The sequence below is a fragment of the Hyla sarda genome, chromosome 1 (assembly GCF_029499605.1).
Source record: "Hyla sarda isolate aHylSar1 chromosome 1, aHylSar1.hap1, whole genome shotgun sequence".
NCBI classification, from domain to species: domain Eukaryota; kingdom Metazoa; phylum Chordata; class Amphibia; order Anura; family Hylidae; genus Hyla; species Hyla sarda.
In genome coordinates this window covers 230604280-230621953 of record NC_079189.1, presented here as the reverse complement: position 1 = coordinate 230621953, position 17674 = coordinate 230604280, and the positions used below count along the sequence as shown (strand labels likewise).

The window sequence follows — 17674 nt, the reverse complement described above, 5'->3', positions numbered from 1 at the left end:
TGTGAAAGCTTACTATTACTCCTGTTGCTTTATTCTGTAATAAAAGTTAACTTCTTGAAAAGCAAGATTTTCGGTATTCCTGATCACTTATAATACACTCTGACGTGTCTTCTGGTGTGATGTATTCCACTTCAGGCACGACTTTAAAGACATCTGGGGAATCCATATTTGCATGCTGTCTACATTCGGGAAGCCTGCTCCTCCACAGTCACATACACTCCTGCTTGTGCACCCACCTCCTCCTCAGTGTACCCAACTGGCATGCTTAAAAGACCACTTGGACCAGCAGAAACCTCATCAGTATGATAACCTACTTTGTCAACCTACTTTAATTTGTCCAATTTTTTCTAAACATATCCCAAAAACTTCATATATGGCAAGACAATAAAAAACTTATACAAACAAATGATTGATATTTATACTTACCTTACATGTAAGATCTTAAGAGATTTCGAATAAGTAAAAAAAAATTCATGTAAAAGCATGGAAAGTCAAGTAGTATGCACATTTCTTGATAATCCATGGATCTTCTTCCTCATGCATATACATACAGACTAGATATTATTTCTCTTATTATTAATGAATATTAAAAATGTATATGATATTTCAAAAGTGTGTTATGTGGAAGATGGTCTTAGGAAGTAAAGAAACTGCTATTAGAAATTAGGGTACCAGACATTTGTTCAATTGATCACAGATACTCTATATCATACTAATGTTACTTTGTATAAACCATGTTGTATTTATTTATTTATTTTTAATAAAAATAAAAAATGTTTTAGAAAAAATACCATTTCTGTATTAGAAATAATACTGTCTTATGTCATTAGCTCATTTTAAATTAGAGGTTTAGTAGACAAGTCTTTAAAGTGTAATTTTTTATAAATAAAATGCTATTGTTTTGTAGGAAACAGAAAGATGACCAATTTTTTTTTTTTTAAATATATGTTTTTAAACATATCAAAGTGAATATAAAACATATAAAAGTGAATATACATTTCTGTAACATGAAATAATAAAAAGAGCCCTAACATACCACCAAAAAAGATTAATTTGATCAGGATCTTGTCCTCCTAATTCAAGCTCATTGGATCGTTTTTCTCATATTTTCTGAGCACCTCCTTTCTTTTTAGATTTAGTTGTTTTACTTGCTATATTTCTCAATATAAAACCCAATGCAAATATACTGGATACCAATAGATAGCAATGAGTCACATAAAACCATTTAGGTTATGTCCAGAAATTACTTCTGTTATATGGCTAGAAATACATCGGGGAGCATGGGGTGAAAAAGAGGTCATAAGAGAATTTGCAGATTTTAGTGGAATTTTTTTTTAGAGGAAATACATCCCTTGTTAAAGCAATAGGCCCCAATATAGAAGCATCTATTTACACCTGGAAAGTTGACCAGAAAAGGAAATTCAGGTGGGTGGGGAAAGCAACAGTTTCTTAAAGAGGAACTCTGGTACTAGTCATGTCTGATAAGTCACGATAAAAACAAGCAATCTCCAGGTAGCAAAGCGGGATCAATGGAAGCACTGAGACCAGATAAGAAGTTAAAAGGATTTATTTCCCATAATGCAACGCGTTTCACGGTCATCCGCTTCCTCGGGCATCTCTGCCTGAGGAAGCGGGTGACCGTGAAACGCGTTGCATTATGGGAAATAAATCCTTTTAACTTCTTATCTGGTCTCAGCGCTTCCATTGATCCCGCTCTGCTACCTGGAGATTGCTTGTTTTTATCGTGATTCTATTTCAGCGGGACGAAGCTGCAGAGACCCTTTGATGATACACCCTGTTCCATTGTTGTACTTGGTTGGAGTACAACCTCATGTGGTAAGCGCAATTCAGACTTAGCGTTACCAACTCACCTTTGGTGTTACACTACGGAGCGCATCCGTTTGTGCTTTTTTTATTTCATGTCTGATAAGTGTCTAATCGCAGAGGGGAGGGTGACCCATGGGATCTCCTGCCTGGCACCCTGTTAATTCACATGCCAGGAGCAATCGCCACTCCGTGTCAGATTACTGTCGACCACTGCCTGAAGCTGTGGTCAACACGTCCCCTCCACACATCTCTATGGGAAATCCGGAGATGCACGAACGCTGTATCTCCGTCTCTCTGATAGACATGAATGGAGGGGGTGAGTGGACCACGGCTGCTCCGTAGCCTAACACAGCTGGCGTTCTGAACGTAAATGTTCAGAACACTGAGTGCCAGGCTGGAGATCGTAGGGGGTCAGACCCCTGGGGATAGGGGATACAATGTCTAGTACTGTAGTTCCCCTTTACCCCCTTAAGGATACAGCCCATTTTGACCTTAAAGGAAAACTCCAGCCAAAATTTACTTATTTCCTAAGTTAACAGGATAGGGGATCAATAGCTGATCACACGCATGGGGGAGGATTATTGCTGAGGTCATGATTCAACTCAAACCTATTTGTTCCAAACTTTTTACCAGAACTGGGCAAACTTGCTGAACTGAACTTTTGAAAAACTACAGTAGCTCATGTGTAATAAAAACAGTATAAATTCACCATCAATCTTTGTACTTATATGTAAACAGAGAGCTTCTCATACCTTTCTCTTGGTGCTTTGATTCAGGGTAATACGGGACTGACTTTTTATCTGGTTGGGAAAAGAAATAATATTTGTTGACATCAGACAAATAGAGTTTGTTGAGATTTATACATGAAGCTATCAAGAAGCTAATGCTAAATTCATATAAAACCCACTTATTAAACCGTAATGAATTTTTATAATATGTAATCACCAATTGGTATAAAGTAAATATGTATTGCCACAGCTTCGGCTAAGATCAACTGGAACAGACATCCATCAAGCCTATGCTGCTGTGACCCTTAGGTTTGGGTCACGTGTGCCATATTTTGCTGCATATTTTCTGCAGCTGATTTTGCTACCCTTTGACTTTGATGGGTAGAAAAGTATGCAGCAGCAAATACGCTGCAAAATATGTCACATGTGACCCTACTCCTAAAGTTTTTATAGTATTTTATATTATATATATCTATATCTATCTATCTATATATATATTAGCCCATTGTGTCCTGATTCCAATGCGGTTTTCATTTTGTTGCTAAGCAAGTCTCGCAAGCTTGTCAAATAAACATAACTCTGCTGCAGGGGCACAATAGTTGTGCTGTATTAAAAAAAAAAAAAGGTCACAGAGCATGCCTAGAAAACTCCCCCATAGAAATAAATAGGATCCTCTCAATCCATTGTGCAAATCCCCATAGGGGGTTACTGTAATGCATATCTCTAGATGCTATTAAAAGCAGACTAGGCAAGACAGCTGCCCCCTTATAATAATGTACTAAAAATGAAATAAAAAACAAAATCAGTAAATAAAATCAATTTAAGTCTGAATGTACCATAACATTTTATATTGTTCTCCTCGATTAGTGGTCTCCAAACTGTGGCCCTTCAGCTGTTACAACACTACAACTCCCAGCTTGCTCGGACAGCCATTGGCATGCTGGACACAGTTTGGAGACCACAATCCTAGATAAAGGTATATTAAAAGTTGACCTTCTTTGACTTTTACACTGGTCTTCATAAAGCAAATATAAACATCATGCATAAACAGTTTTAGCAATCTAAAAAAAAGCAAATAATGGCACTGAACATTGCTTTTCCTTCTAAAACAATGGTACCATGGAAAGAATATTAGTTTTTTTTTAATGATTCCCCTTCAGCTTCCTATTTCACTGTGTTGGTAATCTTTGCTAGCTTTTCATCAGAAAAAAATAAATAAATACCAAACATGATTACACTAAATGATACGGATCATGTCAGAATTGTTTTGTTGGTTTAAGGTCAAGGTCTTTGGCATACCAGAAAGAGTGGTGTCTCCATAGCAAATTTTTAAATAGATGCCCATTATTGTGCAAGGATTGCCACCCAGGAAAGATGTTTACCCCTCCACAACCTTTCTGTGATTCCTGGGACAAATTATCCCCTTCTTTTGTTTGATAACAATGTTGTGTATTTGAAGAGCACAGGTTCTTTCCACTGAATAGTGAAAGCGATAGCACAACTTTGACTGGGCTTCCTATTTGCAAGCAGATGCATGGTCTGTTGTTATGGTACATATGGCCTTAACACCTTGGGGACAGAGGGTTTTCCCATTTTTGCACTTTCGTTTTTTCCTCCTTACATTTTAAAAATCATAACTGTTTCAATTTTGCACCTAAAAATCCATATGATGGCTTATTTTTTGTCGCAACAATTCTACTTTGCAGTGACATCAGTCATTTTACCCAAAAATCTACGGCGAAACAGAACAAAAAATTCATTGCGCGACAAAATTGAAGAAAAAATGAAATTTAGTAAATTTTGGGGGCTTCCGTTTCTACATAGTACATTTTTCGGTAAAATTGACAACTTATCTTTATTCTGTAGGTCGATACGGTTAAAATGATACCCTACTTATATAGGTTTGATTTTGTCGTACTTCTGGAAAAAATCATAACTACATGCAGGAAAATGTATACGTTTAAAATTGTCATCTTCTGACCCCTATAACTTTTTTTTTTCACGTAGGGGGCGGTATGATCTGAAGTTGCACCATGATCTGAAGTTTTTAGTGGTACAATTCATGTATTGATCAGACATTTTGATCACTTTTTATAAATTTTTTCATGATTTAAAAAGTGACCAAAAATACGCTATTTTGGACTTTGGAAATGTGTTGCGTGTACGCCATTGACTGTGCGGTTTAATTACCTAGATATTTTTATAATTCAGACATTTCCGCAATTGGCAATACCACATATGTTTATTTTTGTTTTTATTTACACAGTTTTTTTTTATGGGAAAAGTGGGATGATTTAAACTTTTATTAGGGAAGGGGTTAAATGATCTTTATTCACTTTTTTTCCCACTTTTTTTTTTTTTTGAAGTGTCATAGCTCCCATAGGGGGCTATAACACTGCACACACTGATCTTTTACATTGATCAATGGTTTCTCATAGGAAACCATTGATCAATGATTTTGCCGCTTGACTGCTCATGCCTGGATCTCAGGCACCGAGCAGTCATTCGGCGATCGGACAGCGAAGAGGAAGGTAGGTACCCTCCTGCTGTCCTGTAAGCTGTTCGGTATACCGCAATTTCATTGCAGCGATCACGAATAGCCCCCTGAGCTAACCGGCAATGTTTTACTTTCACTTTAGATGCGGCGTTCAACTTTGAACGCCGCGTCTAAAGGGTTAATAGCGCGGGGCACCGCGATCAGTGCCGCGCGCTATTAGCCACAGTTCCCGGCGTGGCCCCATGTTATAGAAAGGGAGTAGGCGAAGGTACGCCCTCTGTCCCCCACAGGTTAAATGGGCACTGTCAGATACAAAAACTTTTTAGATTTTGTACATCTTGGCAAAACATTAAACTTTCTAATATACTTTATAAGAAAATGTTATTTCCTTTTTACAAAATCATGACTTATAAAATCATGGCTTTGTCCAAGCTAAAGCACAGGCATGGACAAAGTCCGGTAAGTGAGAGTGGGCTAGCACTCCTCTGTGCTCTCTACTGTCTGATAGCACTCCTCTGTGCTGTCTCCTGTCTGATAGTACTCCTCTGTGATCTCTCCCTTCTTAAAATACTCCTATGTGCTCTCTCCTGTCTGATAGCACTCCTCTGTGCTCTCTCCTGTCTGATAGCACTCTTCTGTGCTCTCTCCTGTCTGATAGCACTCCTCTGTGCTCTCTCCTGTCTGATAATACTCCTTTGTGCTCTCTCCTGTCTGATAGCACTCCTCTGTGCTCTCTCCTGTCTGATAGCACTCCTCTGTGCTCTGTCCTGTCTGATAGTACTCCTCTGTGCTCTCTCCTGTCTGATAGCACTCCTCTGTGCTCTCTCCTGTCTGATAGTACTCCTCTGTGCTCTATCCTGTCTGATAGCATTCACCTGTGCTCTCTCCTGTCTGATAGTACTCCTCTGTGCTGTCTCCTGTCTGATAGGACTAGTCTGTGCTCTTTCCTGTCTGATAGCACTCCTCTGTGCTCTCTCCTGTCTGATAGCACTTCTCTGTGCTGTCTCCTGTCTGATAGCACTCCTCTGTGCTGTCTCCTTTCTGATAGGACTCCTCTGTGCTCTTTCCTTTCTGCTAGCATTTCTCTGTGCTCTCTCCTGTCTGATAGTACTCCTCTGATCTCTCCGGTCTGATAGCTTCCTCTATGCTCTCTCCTGTCTGATAGCACTCCTCTGTGCTGTCTCCTGTCTGATAGTACTCCTCTGGGATCTCTCCTGTCTTGAAGTACTCCTCTGTGCTCTCTCCTGTCTGATAGTACTCCTCTGTGCTCTATCCTGTCTGATAGTACTCCTCTGTGCTCTCTCCTATCTGATAGCACTCCTCTGTGCTGTCTCCTGTCTGATAGCACTCCTCTGTGATCTCTCCCGTCTTAAAGTACTCCTCTGTGATCTTTCCTATCTGATAGCACTCCTCTGTGCACTCTCTCGTGTCTGATAGCACTCCTCTGTGCTCTCCCCTGTCTGATAGTACTCCTCTGTGCTTTCTCCTGTCTGATAGCACTCCTCTGTGCTCTTTCCTGTCTGATAGCACTCCTCTGTGCTCTCTCCTGTCTGATAGGACTCCTCTGTGCTCTCTCCTGTCTGATAGCACTCCTCTGTGCTCTCTCCTGTCTGATAGTACTCCTCTGTGCTCCCTCCTGTCTGATAGCATTCCTCTGTGCTCTCTCCTGTCTGATAAGACTCCTCTGTGCTCTCTCCTGTCTGATAGCATTCATCTGTGCTCTCTCCTGTCTGATAGTACTCCTCTTTGCTCTCTCCTGTCTGATAGGACTCCTCTGTGCTATCTCCTGTCTGATAGGACCCTCTGTGCTCTCTCCTGTCTGATAGGACTCCGCTGTGCTCTCTCCTGTCTGATAGCATTCCTCTGTGCTCTCTCCTGTCTGATAGGACTCCTCTGTGCTCTCTCCTGTCTCATAGGACTCCTCTGTTCTCTCTCCTGTCTGACAGCACTCCTCTGCGCTCTCTCCTGACTGATAGGACTCCTCTATGCTCTCTCCTGTCTGATAGTACTCCTCTGTGCTCCCTCTCCTGTCTGATAGGACTCCTCTGTGCTCTCTCCTGTCTGATAGGCCTCCTCTGTGCTCCCTCTCCTGTCAGATAGCACTCCTCTGTGCTCTCTCCTGTTTGATAGCATTCCTCTGTGCTCTCTCCTGTCTGATAGTTCTCCTTTTTGCTCTCTCCTGTCTGATAGGACCCTCTGTGCTCTCTCCTGTCTGATAGGACTCTGCTGTGCTCTCTCCTGTCTGATAAGACTCTGCTATGCTATCTCCTGTCTGATAGTACTCCCCTGTGCTCTACTCCTGTCTGATAGGACTCCTCTGTTCTCTCTCCTGTCTGACAGCTCTCCTCTGTGCTCTCTCCTGACTGATAGGACTCCTCTATGCTCTCTCCTGTCTGATAGTACTCCTCTGTGCTCCCTCTCCTGTCTGATAGCACTCCTCTGTGCTCTCTCCTGTCTGATAGGACTCACCTGTGCTCTCTCCTGTCTGATAGCACTCCTCTGTGCTCTCTCCTGTCTGATAGTACTCTTCTGTGCTCTCTCCTGTCTGATAGCACTCCTTTGTGCTCTCTCATGTCTGATAGTACTCCTCTGTGCTCTCTCCTGTCCCAGTATGCACGATAATAACCGAGTTATCTCAATGTGTAGAGTGTATATACAAGCCTATACGACAGAGCTCCAGCCTCTCTGTTCAATAGTTCATGATTAGACACACATGTATAGGGCGCAACTCCAGCTGACACGCCGGCAACAGAAATTTAGGTGAGTATACACATGAATGTTATGACTCACTGAAATACCTGAATACACTTGAATAAACCTGAAAGAAACTTTCTACTAAACAGTGAGTCATAACATTCATGTGTATACTCACCTAAATTTCTGTTGCCGGCGTGTCAGCTGGAGTTGCGCCCTATGCATGTGTGTCTAATCTCTCTCCTGTCCCATCAGACAGAGTACTGCTAGCCCACCCTCACTTACTGGACTTTGTCCATGCCTGTGCTTCAGCTTGGACAAAGCCATCATATTATAAGCCATGATTTCTATTAAAAAGGATATACAATTTCCATATAAAGTATATTAGAAAGGATAATGTTTTGCCAAGATGTACAACATATGAAAAGTTTTTTAATCTAACAATGGCCATTTAAGTCCATTTTATGCAGACTTAGTAACCGCTGAAGGAGTGGTCCTTGAAATGGTTGTTCCTGATGTGCCATCAATCAACGGACAAGCCAATAAAATTGCTGTTATCGTCCACCCATTTCTCTATATAAACAGGATGCGTGGCTGATAAGGATGAATTTAAATGGCTGCCCGAATGAACCATGATTTGTGAAGGCTCAGCAAACGAGAGCTGATTACCAAGATCACTACTTGTCTACAAGTCTCCTTTTTCAAGATAGACACAAGGTGTTTTTTTTATTTTTTACTACAACTAATGACTGGCACTGTGATGCCAAGAGGGCATCTTAAATTGATCGATACAAAAAACCTATGTAATCTCTGCTTTGCCAAAAGATAAATCTTTGAATTCAAATGAAATACAGTTACCGCCTTGATCCTGTGCCATTTTGAAAACTATGTAAATGATATATGCTAGAGCCAGAATATTGTCTTTCAGTAAATAAGCATGTACCAGTAACATGTACTTTCAACTTTACATTTGCCATGCTGGCTGCATACTGCTTATGTTATAAAACCATTTAGAAGAAATATAAATAGCGGTTTGATGCCATTATTTGTATTATAGGATCATAAAAGTTTGCACATGCTGCTTCTCAAAGGCAGCTATTATGCAAAATGTTGTTAGACAATACAGTTAGACAATTAAAATAGAGAGGGTAAGACATTCATATAGCGCTTGTCATACATGCTACTTAAAATGTTTGATTGGACAGTTTAACTACATGTTGCAAACTGCTGTAAAGCATTCAGCTTAAATGTATTGTAATGTATCTGCCAGGGGCATGTAAAGATTTATCCAACTGTTGCATAGTTTGAAATGTACTAATAGTTAAATGGGTTGTTCTGGCAAAAAGGGTTCTTCTAAAAACATGGCCAGACTGCCTACCAAAAAAAAAACAATACTTACCTCTCATTTGGTCTCTGGGGCTTCCAGTATAACAGCTCCCAGTTTCTGTGCTTCACTTCCTGGTGCTGGGGCTGAGTCAACTCCCACTCAGAATATCAATGACTGAGTTGGGACACTCCTGTGGCCGGTGATTGGCTGAGAGGCAATGTGATGTATGCACATTTTGTTTTTGTTTTGTTTTTTTACTGCTTTTAATGTCAAATGAAGTTTTACACTATGCAACTATTGACTTGGCAGAAGTTTGGAGACAATTTTGTGTTATTTGCCTTAGAACGCTGTAAACCCATTCTGTAACCTTACACGGTCTGTCACTTCTGTGGTTCCTAACCTCTTCCACTTCCTAATAATAAGACTCACACATTCTATAGGTCTAGTAGCAAAGAACTTTTATGAAGTGACTTGATGCAGTGGTGACATCCTATTACAATACCACACTAAAATACAATGGCCCTTATTTACTAAGAGTGAAGTGTAGGTTTCTTAGTGGGTTTTAACTCCCTACTATTTATTTTCCACAGTATTTACTAAGGTTTCCTTACATTTTCCACTATCCCTACATTTTCCTTTTTTTTTACACATGCTCTGATCTGTAGGGTTTTCCTCAGCTGAAATCCACCACATTTTCTGTGGAAACCTTAATAAATATGTTGGTATTTTGTGAAAATGTCGGGAACATGCCCCTTTACGGCGACCATGCCCCTTACCCCGATGGTCACGCCCCTTTTCCGGGTTTTCTTACCAAAATGGAGATTTATTTGGGATCTTTTCAATTCTGCTGCAAATTCTGGCGAAAACAGAATTTCTGGCGCAATGATCTGGTGCACAACCCGACAAACCATGTCGGGTTTGTAATAGTAAATGACAGCAAATGAGTCCATTAGAATGACCCCTTCTGTAACAAATGGACAGCAGAAATAGGTGGTGGACTTTATACACCTGTGGGCAATGGGACTGAATGAAACACCTGACTTCTCTGAGGTCCATACTTTTCTACAAAGAGTGTATCTATCGGCCACCTACTAGCAAAAATTATTCTTTTGGTAACATAACATAACATTATGTTATATGACACAACATAAATGGAAACACTGAGAAACATTTTTATAAACTGAAATATCCTTTTAATACACTTAATAAGTTCTGTTGCAATATTGCAAACTTTATCACCATAACATTCCCATTTTATTAGAAAGCATAGTCTGGATGTGATAGCAATCCAGAACTGTCATTAAGGGGGTTATGCAGGAATAGAAAAACAGAGCTAATTTCTTTCAAAAACAGCTCCAAATCTGTCCCCAGGTTGTGTGTGGTATTACAACTTGGCTCCATTCACTTCAATGGAACTGAGCTGCAGAACCACACCCAACCAGGAGACAGACAGGTTTTTGGAAGAAATTAGCTCTGTTTTTCTTTTAAAGAATAACCTCTTTAAGCCTTTACTATAAGTTCAGTGTATAAAATGTAGTGTAGACAGAAAGTGACATTGTCACTCGCCCATAGTAACAAATTAGATTCTCGATTAAATTAAATCTCTGTAGCAGGAGGTGGGATGCTGCAGAAGTTGGAAAAGACTATATAGTCATGCAATGCCATTTACAACAGCCAAGGTGGGCTGTGGAGTGATAGACTATGTCCAGTTTAGTAGCTGAATACCTGAGTTGTTCTGGATCTCATTCATTATATTCTGTGGTTTTATACCCCATTACATAATCTGCCAGTCATTTTCTTATTTAACCCATATTCACAAATAGCTTTTTGTGTCATTGCCAATTAAAGTCAAACTAGTATCTTTAACATTTCATTTTGATCAGTTAATTTAAAACTGCAAACATCCTTATATAAAATGTGATTCAAATCTCCTGCTAGTGAAAATCTTAAAAGAAATAGTTTATCTCATATTTTCATTTACAATATATTAAATTAGGTTGCCATGGTGAATAGTCTATTCTGATATGAAAGTGTAAGACGATGGAAAGTTCTATGTCTAAATAAGTTTTAGGGCTGGTTCACACAAGCGGATTTATTTGAAGTCAATAGAGCCTGTGGCGGATTTTCCGCAGTGGAAAATTTGCTGTGGACAGCCGCGGAGAGCCCGCCCCCTTTCTAACACGCAGCGGGAAACCCGCAAATAAATCCACTTGTGTGAACGAGCCCTTAGGGTACATTCACACGAGCATATTTTTACAGCAGATTTGCTGCTGCAGATTTTGCTGTCCATTGACTTCAATGGGTACCAAAATCTGCTACAGCAATTCCGCAGTATATCTGAAGCAGAAAATACATGAGTGAATGTACCCCTAGGCCATGTTTACACCTCTGAATTTCCGTGTAAGATTCCGCATTCCACTGCAGCAAAGTCCCAATGAGTTTGACAGGATTCTGTTGCACTGTACACACAGCGGAATTTCCATGCCAGATGTTTCAGACACGGAAATTTCATTTTCCGTGTCAGCACAAAGAATGAACACGTTCATACTTTGTGAGGAGTCCACATGGAACGCATAGCCATCTACAAGACGACGCATTCCTAGCGCTGGCAGATTATGCTGGCACCCCGTAATGTCCGGAACGTCCACACTCTCTGTGCAGACATTCTGTCATGTGAACATAACCTTAGGGCTAGTTCACACAAGCATTTTTTGTGCAGATTTTCTGCAGCTGATCTGCTGTTTTTTATTTTCAGCTGCTTATTTTCTTAATTTTTTTTATCATAGACTTATCAGCAAAAAAAAAAAAAGCATCAGAAAAAAAGCTGTAGAAAACAAGCAGCTGAAAATCTGCTTCAAAATCCGCAGCAAAATCCACACGGACGGATCTTAATCTATAGTGTTGCCTCTATCTGTGCCTGCTCATAGCGGCAATCCGCCGCTAGGAGCAGACACGCAGCGATGTACGAGTCGCTGGCGCAGTATACTCGCACGCATCGCAGCCTTTCCTCATGCTCCCTGAGCTAGGCCGAGAGCAGACACGATGTGTGCGAGTATACTGTGCATGTGAGCGGCAACTCGCAAATTGCAGTGTGTCTGCTTATAGCAGCAGATTACCGCTATTAAATCACATTTATTAACTCTTTTTTTTACACTTTTTTTTGCAATGTTATAGCCCCCATAGGGGGCAATAACATGCAGTACATTGATTGCCAGCACTGATCACTGCTATGCAATAGCATTGCATCGATCAATGTTATCGGTGGACGTTTGCTCAAGCCTGGATCTTAGGCTTGGAGCAATCAATCGCCGATCAGACGCACAGGAGGCAGGTAAGGGACCCTCCTGGTGCGTCCAAGCTTATCAGGACACTGCGGTTTCAGCGCGGGGGTCCCGATCAGCTTGACTGAGCAGCCCAGAATACTTTTTCTTTACTTTAGACATTGCGATCAACTTTGATCGCCGCATCTAAAGGGTTAATAGCGCACTTCACCGCAATCGCCATCCGCTATTAGCCACGGGTCCTGGCTACCGTTAGCTGCAGGGACTGACCTGATATGAGACAGGGTCACCACGTGACCCCGCGTTATATCGCGGGAGCGGGTGCAGGACGTGCAGGTATGCCCTGCATCCTTAAGGGGTTAAGGACCAGGCCAATTTTATTTTTGTGTTTTTTGTTTTTTCCTCCTCACCTTCTAAAATCCAGAACTCAATACCGACAAGTTAGTGCAGGTGACACTGGTGACAGATTTCCTTTAAAGGGGTTATCCACCATAAGGTGATTTTAGTACGTACCTGGCAGACAGTATTGGACATGCTTAGGAAGGATCTGCGCTTGTCTTGGGGCTAAATGGCTATGTTGTGAGATTACCATAAAGCCGTGGCTTTCTTTTGTGAACTGGCTTTCTCCTGTTGGAGTTTTTTCTTTTACTACAAATCCCATAATTACACTTTACTCCCTCCCACACATTGGCCACCCCACCCATTAAACAACAAACAAGCTGAATTCCATGCAAAAGACCAGTGGTTTCTAACCAGGGTGCCTCCAGCTGTTGCAAATTCCCTGTGATCGCTCCACCCATTGAAGCAGAGCAGGCTCCCTGTCATCACCTGGCTAGTGAGGATGTGTCTCGGCAGCACTGCATCCTGGGAATACCTGAGACAGGAGTCATTATGTATGCTGTTAAAAATGAACATCCAGAGCAAAGATCCCGTAAGAATTGCGAGACCACCATGAAGCACAGGTACAAACACTATATTAGGAACTACACTAACTTTACAGCCCCTGTAGCATAGTCAAATAAAAACAATTCCTGGAATACCCCTTTAAAATTGCCCTATTTTGATCACCTTTAACTTTTTCATTTTTCTGTATACAGGAATATGTGAGGGCTAATTTTTTGCGCCATGATCTGTAGTTTTTATTAGTACCACTTTTGCGTATATGTGACTTTTTGATCGCTTTTTATTTGTGATTTTTTTATATGTGACTTGTTGATCGATTCATAGCAGCGTCGTAAATGTACATCGCTGTTTGCAAAGATGTGTCCTTAAGGGGTTAAACTACCCCAAGACTACTTCAATAAAAAAAAAAATATTAATATATACTGTATATGTATTCCGTGGTTTCTACCTCCCACCCAGCCATCCAACCATCTATGATTTCTTTTCATTTCTTTTTTCCCAGGGTATGCCCACTTTAAGGCATTATCTTTCGCAGGAGTTATGGCACAACTCAAGCTGCTTTATAGTTAGGGGTAAATAGGCCCGGGGGTCCTTAGCACAAATATATGAAAAGTACCATGTGTCTTCAGGTGTAGTATGCTTCACTCTTTGGCTTGCAGCAAATTTCTGTACTGTGGTCACATTATAAATCTATGGGGCTGTCCAGTGAAGGAAGGAAGTATATCGCTGAAAGATGTGGAGAGAATCATGCGCTAATGATCGTGCGGTTCCCAGCACCGCAACCAAAAATAATGTTTACACTTTTGACGCGTTATTGTAAAAATCGCAAATGTAAAGGCCTTCCATTTATTGTCATCATAGTGTCCTTCTTAGAAATTTCTGTTATTATAAGTTAGCATATTGAGGATTAGTTTTTTTGTTATAAAATTCTATTTGAGGCTTAATATTTTTTTGTCATATTTTTCTGTGAAATTACTCCATTGGAGATGATTCACTCAAAAGAGTTAGCATTTTCACATCTCATTCAATAGGATTATGTTTAATTCCAGCCTGTCAGTTCATTTAATAGAAGACTTATGATCTCTATAATAAAGACAGACTTTCACTTGTTTGCTCTACATCACTGCAATAAGTACTCATTAAAATTCATAAGTTTCCAAGTAAAAAGTCAATGCAAAATATGAGTAGTCTATTCCCATGAGCAAATGTAGAATTAAACTGTACCCGTCAGATCCAACATTTTTTTTTATTTATCACTCAGTACGTAATCCTGACCATGTACATCTAATTTTTATGTGTCTAGCACCTTTATAATTTTTTTTTATTACACTTTTAATTTAGCTCATTAGTCTGAATTCCTCTCAAATGGAGGGGGTGTGGCCTCACTGTGCAGGTCTCCGCCCCCCTCCCTAAGTATGCTGTCTGCTCACATCTCCCCTAGCATTAGCAAAACTACAACTCCCAGCTTGTCCTCACTGACAGTAGCGGGACACAAGCTAACAGTGGGAGGATTGTTCCTCCAGCTGTGACCCTTGCGCTCACAGCTGTCAATCAATGAAGTGTGTCCATGACATAGGTTATGATGCATGGACACAGCAGGACTAGCATGTGTCCAAGCAGGCAGGGGGAGGGCAGTTGTTTGGCTTTTTCAGTATGAAATACTGAAAATGTTCAATTTTGCATGTTTTTCCTATTGGTTTTGCATGCTTTACAACATATCAAAAGTTTTTGTATCTGAAAGTGGCCATTTAAAAGGGTTATTCATCATAAGGTGATTTTAGTACATACCTGGCAGGTAGTAATGGACATGCTTAGGAAGGATCTGCACTTGTTTTGAGGCTAAATGGCTATGTCATGAGATTACCATAGCACTGTATTTGGCTTTTTGTGAACTGGTATTTCCTGTTTGACTTTTCTTTTTTTTACTACAAATCTCACAATTCCATTTTCCTCCCTCCCACACATCAGCCACCCCACCCAATGAAACATAAATGAGCTGCATCCATCAAAAGACCTGTGGTTTTTAATCAAGGTGCCTACAGCTATTGCATTAGTTTCAGATTGATCTCTCTCCCAACAAGCGATCCCGCCACCATCTGAAGCAGACAGGCTCCCTGTCCCCAGCTGATTAGTGAGTCAGGTCTCGGCCGCATTGCAAGCTGGGAAAAATCTGAGACAACAGTCATTTTGTATGCTGTTAAAAATAAATATTTGAGTGAAAATCACAGAAGAGTCGTGAGAAAACCATCACACACAGGTACAGGCACTGTATTATGAACTACATTAACTTTACAGCCCCTGTAGCATAATCAAATAAAAAAGATTCCTGGAATACCCCTTTAAGTGTTGGGTTACTTTAAAAACAACATGCTTGTAAAATTAAATAAGTAACAAATTGTCTATTCTTTTGATCACTGACAAGCGATCAAAGGCAGTGTAGACTATACAGCCCTACTGCTATAATAGGGGGCAAACTAATTTATACAGCCATGATGCTGCTAATTTTTATTATTTTAATGTGTAGATGTAGCCACCGCTAACCACATCAGCAGTGCGCTATGCTATCAATGTAGCACGCCATGGAATGTATGTACAGAACTCCTGTCTGTTGCCAGACTCCATCCTCCTGTAGGCACAGTACTGTAGCAAGCAGAAATATACACAGTACTATATGCATCTCTGCTTACTTTTTGTAACATTTATTGGGCTTTTTTAATACCTATTTTGAATACTATTTTTTTATTACTATTTTGGCACCCCAATCATGTTGCGACTCCCAAAAAGGGATAATTTTTTAAAATTTTTTCTACTTTTTAATGTTTACAACAGCCATTTCTTTTTTCCTATTTTGAAACACCAATCCTGTTGCAACTATGCAAACAGAATGTAAGCCAAACAAAGAATAAAGGGCAAACAAGATTGGGTCCTGTGGGAAAATCACTCTATTTTTTCTCTCACACAGTTTGATAAATCTGGACCAATGTATTTTCTGGCTTTAATCTAACATATAGCATTGTTACCGTATATACTCGAGTATAAGCCGACCTGAATATAAGCCGAGGCCCCTAATTTCCCCCCAAAAACCCAGGAAAAGTTATTGACTCGACTATAAGCCTAGGGTGGGAAATACATCATCCCCCCCTGTCATCATCCAGACCCCCATCATTAACACCCCCGTCATCATCACCCTGTCATTTTCACCCCCGTCATCATCACGCTGTCATCATCTTCATGGTGTCGCATTGGTCTTCAACCTGCGGACCTCCAGATGTTGCAAAACTATAACTCCCAGCATGCCCGGACAGCCATCGGCTGTCCGGGCATGCTGGGAGTTGTATTTTTTAAACATCTGGAGGGCCGCAGGTTGAAGACCACTGCGGCCTTCGTCATCATCCAGACCCCCCTTTAGTTTTCTACTCACCTCCCCTCGGTGGGAAGGAAGGGTGAGCTGGTCTGGGGCATCTATGCTGCAGGGACCGTCCAGTGGGGAGGGTAATTCGTTCCGGGCTATCCATTTTTACCGGGAGGCCCTCTTCTCCACTCCGGGCCAGCCCTGGCCTAGTGACGTTGCCTTGACAACAATGCACAGGGACGTCCGCACGCAGAAGATGTCCCTGTGCATTAACGTCCCTGTGCGTCGTCGTCAAGGCAACGTCACTAGTCAGGGGTTAGTGTTGGACATGACTCTGTCATGTCCTTGGCCAGTGGGAATGTTGGTGGCAGTACCAACACCAGTTCAGGTAGCAGCTGTATTTGCGGCAGCCGTATCTGGAAGCAAAAGTCCTCACTGTCTTACAGGGCTTTCATGGTTTTGGGGCATTTTATGGTGCTTGTACATTGGTTGACTGGTTCGATGATATGACATTGAGTCAGGTGTTAGTGGGTTCCTCCTCGTCCACAGTTACAAGTTACACAATGGAAATGTCTGTCCTAGACTGTCTGTTCCATCATCTCAAGTGCTAAGCAGAAGTATAGCATTAGCCACAAGGAGGAGTATATACTGAGTATTGTTATTTCTATAGGTAGCATTACATTTCTGATATGGGTCCTTGCAGTCATTGGTAACTTTAGAACCCAGGTCATACCCGGGACAGACTTGTGTTGGAGCAGTGATCATTCAATAAATAGGTTATGGTGCAGAAATTGTCTACGAGACAGTAATTATGGGAGAGGATTTGGCATGGTATATTAATGACTATAATATATCACATTTTAGAAGATGGCATGGTATCAAAAAAGTTCTATACAGTATATTAATAGACTTGTATAGTTACAGTAGTTCTTATGTATAAATCAAGTTTAGAATCTTGAGGCACATAAACAAAGGAGGGAGAGGCATGAGACACAAAGGAATGAGGAGACAGAAATGCATACAAGCCTGGTATAATGTACAATGACACTAATAAATGCACAATCA

At 40.8% G+C, this 17674-nt stretch overlaps 1 protein-coding gene across 2 annotated transcripts in view; it reads right to left on the bottom strand.

Annotated features, from left to right (window-relative positions):
• Positions 1-17674, bottom strand: part of RASGEF1B (RasGEF domain family member 1B) — a 404503-nt gene that overhangs the window by 356224 nt on the left and 30605 nt on the right. Inside the window, exons 1-2 of one of the 2 annotated variants that reach the window (XM_056568937.1) lie at positions 16679-16697; positions 2580-2627 (exon numbers count right to left, since the gene is read on the bottom strand). Coding sequence is in view for 1 of the 2 variants with exons in the window: in XM_056568933.1 (XP_056424908.1) it covers positions 2580-2627 (48 nt within the window). In the remaining variant the exon portion in view is untranslated. Of the gene's footprint in view, positions 1-2579; positions 2628-16678; positions 16698-17674 lie in introns of those variants that run through there. The other variant, XM_056568933.1, reaches the window with a different exon arrangement.